Source organism: Antechinus flavipes, chromosome 1 (assembly GCF_016432865.1).
Source record: "Antechinus flavipes isolate AdamAnt ecotype Samford, QLD, Australia chromosome 1, AdamAnt_v2, whole genome shotgun sequence".
Lineage (NCBI taxonomy): Eukaryota > Metazoa > Chordata > Mammalia > Dasyuromorphia > Dasyuridae > Antechinus > Antechinus flavipes.
The window spans coordinates 664,527,831-664,537,699 of record NC_067398.1 but is presented as its reverse complement, the minus strand read 5'-3'; the positions used below and the strand labels follow the sequence as shown (position 1 = coordinate 664,537,699).

The following is a 9,869-nucleotide window of genomic DNA, read 5'->3' as shown; positions in this document are numbered from 1 at the left end:
GGCAGGCCTTCAACAGCAGCCCTGCTTAAAAAACCGAAGTACTCATTTTTAACCCTAATTGCTGTAAAACGTCTCTTTCCCACAGATTGATGGGGATTTTTTCAACTATAAAAGGAGTAAAAACTCCTGTTTTGCCTTCAAAAGTCCATCTCATAGGGGTAGCACTAACTTCAGCTGCTATTGATCCTCCTACGCCAGACATGTAGGTGTCTGCTTTAATCTTTGGCCAATGACTGGGTCAATTGGCACCTCTAATGACTGTACGATCTGCACCTGTGTCTACCAATCCTTCTAATGGTAGGCCATTTATATAGATAGTGAGCATAGATCGGTCAGATGTCACAGCTGCTGTCTAGTATATTCCTGGATTTTGTGGTCTGGAGTCAGAATCTGGGTAACTATCACCAGGTTGCTTATTAGGATTCTATATGAGTAAACCTGATGCTACTACTTCTCCTGGGTGATAAGTCACACATTGTCCACCTGTATTAGTGACTGGGATATTATCTACACATTCCCCAGTTTCCCACATCAGTGTATGGATGGACACTATTTTGTACATACAAAAAGGAGGTGAAATGGTCTACTGTGCCTGGAAGCAAGGGATCCATAGGCTGTAGAGGAACAGATTTCACCTCTCCAGGGAGTATCTCAGTTGTCCCAGCTGCATACAGCTCTATTTTCCCCAATTGTAATCCCTTTCTCCCATCAGGTTGCTTCCTGACTGGTTGATTGTGTAATCCCCTTCATATGGCTTTCTGGCTGATTGGTCATGTCTGGGTACTGGACTTGTAGGCACTCTCTGGGTGCACCATTGGCTGCCATCATGCCCCAAGTGTTTTTTGCCTTGGGCCCTGGGGCTGGGCTCCTCATCCCGTTTCCCTGAATCTCTCTACATTCTGAGGCCCAATGGAAGCCTCTGTTGCATTCTGAACATGGGGTATTGGGTCTTGTTCTCCCACTCTGTTTTCTCATTCTGTCTATATGAACATTGAGCTTTCAGATGCCCTACTGAAAAGATGGCCCACACTGAAAGCATTGACGAGTCTCTCTGGAAGTCCCTTGCCAAAAGGGACCCTGTCTCCCCATATTTGGATTTTGGGAAGTCTGCATCATAGCCTGGCTATAAAAGGCATTTGTGCCCACTGTGGCACAGCATCTTCTGAGCTCTAAAGAAGCTCTAAAGCTCTAAAGGAGCATCCTTGTGCAGTCCTAGTATAATTCTTCTGCAAACCTCATTAGCATTTTCTTTAGCAAGTTGTCTTATCAAAATGTCTGTTACTGCATTTTCCCCATTAGTTCTTGTGATAGCTGTCTGCAAACGTCCCACAAAATCAGCAAAGGGTTCATTTGGCCCTTCTGTTATTTTTGTGAAGGCCTCACCCTTGTCGTCTTTATTGTGGAGAGAAGCCCACGCTTTGATAGCATTAGCAGCAATTTGCTCATATGCTGCTATGGAATAATTAATCTGTACTGCAACGTCTGTATAGGAACCTACACCTGCTAGTAGGTCATTGGTGATTGCAGCATGAACTCCACTTTGACTATTTTGTTGGGCTTGTATCCTACAGAGCTCATTATATTCAGAAAGATACAAGTAGTTTTGTCCAGTTCTAGGCATATCCTTGCTATAGATTTCCAGTCATTAGATGTCAAGATTTCAAAAGCCAAATTCTGTAATAACATCTTAACATAAGCTGATGTAGCCCCATAAAGAGTGCAAACCTTTTTCAGGTCTTTGAGGATTTCTATATCAAAAGGAACGTATTTTATACTTTCTTGACCTGAAGAATTAAACTGTTGAATTGCAGGAAAAATGTGGTGTTGAAATTCTGATACAGCTCTCCCTTCTGCTTTTGGCCTTAATTAGTCCCTTTTGCAATCTAGTCATAGGAGTGGCTGGATGCTGGAGGGGAGGAGCTAGTGCTATCACTGTCCTTCCCCACTACCCTCCTCCCTCCATCCCAAAGGGTGGAGTTGATGAAGGAGAGTTAATTACCTGCTCTTTAGGAGGGGCTGAAGCTGCCTCAGATTCACCACACCCTTGAACCTCACTTAAGAATACATGCCCTGTAGGGATATGGTCATTAATCTGTTCATTATCTTCCTCCTTTATCTCAGGCTTCCCTATTTGGCTGTTCTTAGAGTTTTTTTCTGTAACTTACAAGATTTCTTAAGGCCAACTGTATTATATAGTATAAATAGAATGCCTCGATGAAAATTGAATGAGGACTGTTTTCTTTGTAATATGCGGAGAGCTGTTGCCCAATTAATGTCCAATTATCTGGAGAGATTTGCTCTTCCTCTAAGAACCAAGGGGAGGTGCGTTTTAATGTACCCAGAAGTCTAGCTGTCTGTTCCCAAGTTATAAGTAGCCCTTGATCTTCTATCAGCTTAAGCATGCTTTCTATAGCACCACTCCTGGGTGGGGGTGGAGGGGTTGGGGTGGGGGATGGAGAATCTTTAGCTAGCTTCTGTCCCATTTCAGCCAAAAAAGGTTACTAGTTTAGTCTTTAAGAAAATAAGTTCCAAAAAAAAAAGAAAGAAAGAAAATAAGTTCCCTGTTTGTCTATTATAATACTTACCTAAGTTCCTTGACCTGGAGACTTCTTCAGTGAAAGTAGGGTCCTTGGTTCCCACACTCAGGCACCAAATGTGATGACCATGTATTTAAAATCAGCTGGAGTCAGGAATTCAGGTTAAGGGAAACATCTTCAATCTTTATTCTCACTAGAGATGAAGAAGGATTGTGATAGCAATATGGGCAGTTACAACAGGAAACCAACTAACAAAGGTGAAGGGGGATTGCAGGTGAAAAGGGGATCAGAGGTAAAGGGCGGTCACGATAGCAATGTGAGCAGCTGTGTCAAGACACCAGCCAGCAGTTCTCTTTCTGCTTCCCTTTCCACTCCCCTGCCTCCACCCACCAAAATCATCATTTCCTATACAACACATCAGGACTTACGCAAAGCGTGGGCGGGAGCCATTCTTTCTCCAAGCATATATATTAATAGAGTATGGACAATTACAATTTAGCCTCACATGCTTGGGACCTCAGTGTGTAAACTCAAGCCTCAGCCCATTACAGAGAGACACCAGAGGCTGGTCAAGTCTTCTCTCTCAAAGTGCAGGAGGCAGGAGAGCTACCACAAGGCTGATCAAAGATAGAATCTCTCTCATCTCAGTGGAGAAGTGAAGGAGACAGAACAGTCACCACGAGTCTTTTTCTTCCAGTCTCATTAGATCTTTTGTTTGAATTTAAGGGACAATTAAAAAGCAAGAGGAAAAAACTGAAAATGGTCAAATTTTGCTCACATGTGAATACAAAATTTCTATAGTTTTTTATAATGGTTGTAACATCATTCATTCTCAACTTCAGGAGATCTTCAACTGGAGATTTTTGCTAGGTATAGTTCAAGTAATTTCTAGTCTGGGTAGAAATTGAACTTTTTCAGGAGAAAGCCCTTACATTTCTGAGATGCTAAGAGCCTATGCATGGGAACAATCAGATCCCTGGCCATGGTGTTAAACTTAAGCCAGAGATATGGCATGTGACATATTCCAAATAAACAAGCTGCTTTTTCCTTGAAATTGTTGCTATTTCAGTGACATGGCAGCAGAACCTATGGTGGCAGCTTTGAAGATCAACATTGCCTCTGGAACCTTGAAAGGAAACCCTACTTTTTCTGATTGCCACTTACATACTTTTTCCTAAGAATATTAAGGGGTTTTCACTAGAGAAGTAGCTCTAGGAAATCTGAGAGAAAATATCTTTGATGGAACCTGACCTATTAAGTATCTCCACTTAGTTAATATCCTATCAGACCATGTCACCTTAATGTCCCAATGTGTTTCCAGTGTGGTATACCCTGTTTTGCTTTGTGTACAGAAAAGAACAATTAGTCAAAGACCCCCCAAGCCCTCTCCCAATTGAGGCAATCACTAACTTTTGCATTTTGTAGTGATATCTTTATGACATCTGAGCTCCATTTCCCACATCTTTTGAAAGGGAGAAGTTATTATTTCATCAGATTATGGGAAGTCTTAAATGCCACTCAAAAGAATGTATCTTTTGTTTGGTAGGAGGCAATGAAGGTTTTTGAGCAGAGAGAAACAGTGCATTAAGGAGATATTTGAAGGCAAGATTTGGGTAGAGTATGAATTTCCATGGATTCATTGACAACTGTTAGGAGAAGACTGCAACATGCACTCTGGTAATAGTGAGAGTTTGTTCTAAGATTATGACAATGGGAAAAAAGAGGAGTGGATTTCAGATATATGTTGGACATGATCTTAACAAAACTTGACATCTGATTGAAAGTAGAAAATAAGGAAGAAAAAATATTCAATAATTACACCAAGGTTTCAAATCATGAATGGATAGTGATATTATGAACAAGTGATGATTTAAGCTTTGCCAGAAGAGCTTTAATGATAGGAAACTCACTGAATCCTGAAGAACATTCCATTTCATTTCAGCATAGATGTGATTTTTAGGAGATTGTTCTTTATATTGAGCCCAAATATGCTTTTCTGTAACTTATATATTGATCTTTCTATCTTTTGAAAATTCCAATAGAGTGAATGCATTGAATGTTATATTTTAAAATATCTTCCTTGTATAAGCTCAAGCTTTTGGATACCTTGTTTGGATGGATACACATCACTTTAGACAAGGGCTTCAAACTTTTTCCACTTCTGATCCCTTTTTTGCCCAATAAATTTTACATGATCTCAGCCATATAAATATATAAAATAGATAGGTAACTCCACCTGTAGTGGTGGCAATCATAATTCCACTACTCCCACATTCAATTATGGAATCCCTTAAGGGATCATGACCCACAGTGTAAGAAGATTTCCTTTAGAACATATCAACCTGGAGTAATCTCCTTGAATCCATGGATGAAGCAATGTTGCTGATGATTTCAGAATCTTAGATTCACAAACTCTCTCTGGTCTCTGTCTTTGTTTTTTATTGGGGTTTGTGTGTGTGTGTGTGTGTGTGTATGTGTGTGTGAGGAGGATCAATGAGTCATGTTGATGCAGATGTTCTTTTGCTTTCTTATTATCCCCCAATTCTGAAAGCCCCTTCAGCAGAACAAACTTCCCATATCTCTCTCTTCTCCTTCTCTCTTTTCAGCATCCTCCTCCCTCCCATAACTGGGAACCCTTTCCAGATAAGCAGATTTTGTTCTCACTATACATCTTCTTTTTAAAATATATATCCAACATTTTATTTTTAAAAACATTGAATATCAATAAAACAACTTAAGCTTATTGATCAGCTATTTATATTTAAGTGAATAATTTCAAAGTATAAAATATTAAACAACTCTTGTTACTTCTTCTACTTCCTCATCAGAATTCCATTCATTGTCATTCACTTTGCTTCTTCTGTGATCATAATGAGTGTGTTCTCCACTCATGTAGCTTTATTTTTTTCATTTTGCATTATTTGATAAATATCTAACTATAATTCTTTGTATTTTTCATAATTGCATTATATTATTCTATAACAATTTAACACAATTTATTTAAGGTTTGTCCTATTATAATTGTTTCAATGTTTTTATTCATGTATTTATATTTAATGATGCTATGAAAATATTTGAATCAATAAAGTTAATACTCTCAGAATCCTTTCCCAAAAAATATAGTTATTAGAACAACATCATGCAATGTTAGATTATTGTGCAAAAATATTTTAGAATTTTGTACCTCCTCCTGCAAAGAATGAGCATATCTATTTCTACTCAAACGTAGTGATATTGAATTTGGTTGTTTTCTACCTATTTCATGTGCTTGAGGTAGACCTCAAAAATATGTTACTTTCTGATTATTGGTGAAATTGAACATTTCCAAATAATTACAAGAAATTTGAAGAATTTGTTTTCTTTGACTATACATGTGTGTAACACAGATCTTGTTTTTCTTGCTTTCTCAATTGGGTAAAGTAGGTGAGAGGGAGAGAATGCAGGTCTCAAAATAAAATGAATTTAATTTAAAACAATTTGTATTCATTTTTTTAAAGTTTTTGCCATATTTTATTGAGATGATTGCCATTGTGACTTTTAAAATACCAATTCCTTATATATATTTTGGATTTTGAATTATCTGCCACAATTACATTTCCCAATCCATTGCGGGAGGTGGAGGGGGGGGGGGGAGTGGTGGTTCGGTTTTTTTTTTAATTACACTGTTTTATTTTAAAGATTTTTTTTCTTTTATATGAAAAAGAACATCTATTTGGGTATAATTAATTCTGTATTGAATTACTGATCATCTCCCTTTCATAATTGGGATGAATGTTCTAAACTACTTTCCTCCATAATTTTCTTGTTTTATATTTTATATAATGTAATGTTTAACTCAATATATTTTGACCTTAAAGGAATATTACCCCTGAGAAGAGTTTTCATAATTTGATTTCTAAGTTACTTAAGTTCTAAGTATGATTTGTGGAGTTCCCAAAGGTGTGAGAACGGAAGAATAATTTAGAGATCACCTAATCCAACTCCATTTTATTTATGAGAATATGGAGGCCTAGGAAGGGAAGTGATTTGTCTAAAATAACAAACGTGGTAGATTGTGGACTTAAACTTCAGTCATCTGACTTTAAATCTAGTGTTCTCTCTATGACAGAATGAGAGGTGACTCTTTCCATTTTGTCAACTTCCTGTATCTTTTTCCTTGCAGATATATCAGATACATGGGGCCAGAAAACCAAACAAGTGTGTCAGATTTCTTCCTCCTGGGACTTTCTGAGAAGCCAGAGCAGCAACTGCCCCTCTTTGGGCTCTTCCTCAGCATGTACATGGTCACTGTGGTTGGAAACCTTCTCATCATGCTGGCCATTGGCTCTGACTCCCATCTTCACACTCCCATGTACTTCTTTCTCTCCAATTTGTCCCTGGTAGATATCTGTCTAGTGACTACTTTGGTCCCCAAGATGCTAGTGAACCTACAAACACATACTAAGGTTATCTCATATGCTGGATGCTTTGCTCAGATGTACTTCTTCATAATTTTTGCTTGTTTAGACACCTTACTCCTTACTGTGATGGCCTATGACCGTTTTGTGGCTATCTGTCATCCTCTGCATTATGTCACCATAATGAATCCACGGATTTGTGGCCTCATGGTTCTAATGGCATGGACTATTAGTCTTCTAAACTCCATTCTCCAAATTCTGATGGTGATGCGGCTGTCCTTCTGTACAGAACGTGAAATTTCCCACTTTTTCTGTGATCTTGGTGAAGTTATGAAACTCTCCTGTTCTGATACCCTTATCAATGACATTTTAGTATATGTCGTAACTTGTCTGCTAGGTGTTCTTCCTTTCACAGGGATTCTTTTCTCTTATGGTCAGATTTGTTCCTCAATATTGAAAATACCATCATCCAAAGGAAAATATAAAGCCTTTTCTACCTGTGGGTCTCACCTCTCTGTTGTTTCATTATTCTATGGCACTGGACTTGGAGTGTATCTGAGTTCCTCAGCTGTTCACTCCTCTCAGAAGATCTCAGTTGCCTCAGTGATGTATTCTGTTGTCACTCCCATGCTGAATCCCTTCATCTATAGTTTGAGGAATAAGGACATAAAGGAATCCCTGAGGAAGTTCATTGACAGAACAGCTGCTTCTCAGTGATTGCATATGGCCCTGGGAATGTAGCATCAATTTCTGGGTTCCAAAGTCTGGCAATCAGAAAACTTGAATTCAAAGGATGAAGCCCAGAACTATTCAGGTCCTACTTAACTGGCTGTGTGATCCCTTTACTGTTATTAATACAGTTTATCATGTCTATTTCTGGACTTTCCTTAATATTGCACCCTAATTTTTCACAGCCTACTTTGTGATAACACTCATTCCTGCTAAAGAAGCATTAGATTTAATATTAGAAGATTTAATCTTTGGATCATAATTAGTGTAGTTTGGGCAAGTCATTTCATTTCTCTGAGCCTCAATCTTTTAATTTGTCTAATGGACATTACGGCAGCCTTCTTGCCACAAATTCTGGTGTATGGATCTAATGAAATGATATGTAAAAAAAACACATAAAATATTGTAAAATTCCTATCAGATTTCAGGAAGAACAAAAGAAATAGAGAAAATTGGGATTTTGTTACTACGCATCATTCTTCCATCAACTCAAATGTCCATTTTCCAACACCTTTGTATGTGGTCTTCATGTGCTACGTTAGCCAAAAAAATTCATTAATGGATAAACAATTTTTTTTACATTAACTAAAGGATTCCTTGGATATCAGGACATATTTTAGCATTCTCAAAGCCTCACCATATTCTCAAATCCTACCAAGCTTGTGTTTTGCTAGCAAAACCTCTGAGAATTCAGTGTAATTGTCTATCATGATTAGGCTCTAGAACTATTTTTGCGAGCACACAAGGCATAAGGATTTGCTAGGAGGCACCATTTCCTGGTGGATTGAGAAATGACATCATCAGAAAGATATGGGTTCAAACTGTTCTAGATCCTTATAAACTGTGGAACCCTAAGCAAGTCATTTTATAGCTTTCATCCTCAGTTTCTTCATCTATTAAATAACAATAACAATAGCTCATATTTATATAGTACTTTAAGGGTTGCAAAATACTTTAAATACATTTTTCCATGTTACTATAGAAATAACAATAGCATCTACCTAATAGTGGTGTAATAAAGATCAAATAGATCTTTGTGAAATGCTTTGCAAATCTTAAAGAGCTATATGAATACCATCTATTGTTATTAATATTAACAATGATGATGTTATTATTCTTGGACCTGTCTGCTTCACCTTAGAATCATGAAATCATAGAATTTTAGTTCTGCAATAAACATTAGCAGTCCTCTGTGTCAGTCTCTGACAGATGAAAGTCTTCTTTGCATATTGTAAATATGTAAACGTCTAACTATGTAGTTGTAGGAAATACATGAGACTTTAAGTAACATTATGACATAAAGTGAAATTTTACTATTTACTTGTTTAGTGACTTTGGCCAAATTGCATTTTCCTCATCTGAAAACCCAAAATACTGGACTAGATGATACATTAGCTTTCTTCTAGCTCTAATCCTACTTATGTTTTTACAGTGATACGGAACTCATTACCCCATAAAGTAATCCAGACCACTATTGTTGGACATCTCTAACTGAAATATTCTTCATGGAAGTTGACTACAAGAACTATTAGCAAGAATTACAAAGGACTGAGGATCTTCTTTCAGAAAGTATGAAGAACACAAATAATTATGCAGGGACCTGAGTAGTATACAGTATTTGTCTTTCTGCCAAAAATAATTAATGTCTGTTTATGCTCAAAGTGATTCATTTTAGAAAAGGAAAGTGACCTCAAATAATTCATCTCCACTCTCTTGAGTATTGGAATAACAAAATGTTCCCTAAAAAATGAGTGTTATAAATGACTATAAAACAGTGCATAATCTTTAATCCAGCCATCGCAGTACTAAGCCTATATCCCAAAATGATCAAAGTAAAGGAAAAAGGGCCATTTATACAAAAATATTTATAGCAGCTCTTTTTGTGGTGGCAGAGAATTGGAAATTGAGAGAATACTCACCAATTGGGAAATGGCTAATAAAATTGTGGGGTTTTTCCAATCCTTTTCAATTATTATTTGTTTCAGTCATTTATAAACTTGATACATAGGTCCACTTCAAAAAGTTCCATCATCTTGTAACATTAACCTTACAAACTAATATGACAGAAAACTACTATATTATGAGAAATGATGAGCAGGATAGTTTCAGGAAAACCTGGGAAGATATCAGAATCCACACAAATGGAGAAGAACCAAGAGAACATCGCACATTGTAACAGCAACTCTGTAAGGATGATCAACTGGAA

General features: G+C 37.3%; 1 protein-coding gene across 1 annotated transcript; it reads left to right on the top strand.

Moving 5' to 3' along the window:
* The first annotated feature begins 6,646 nt into the window (after window positions 1-6,646).
* LOC127542134 (olfactory receptor 7A10-like) lies at window positions 6,647-7,651 on the top strand. The gene has a single exon (XM_051967729.1). The coding sequence runs from the start codon at window positions 6,647-6,649 to the stop codon at window positions 7,649-7,651; it is 1,005 nt and encodes a 334-aa protein (XP_051823689.1).
* Window positions 7,652-9,869: the final 2,218 nt, after the last annotated feature.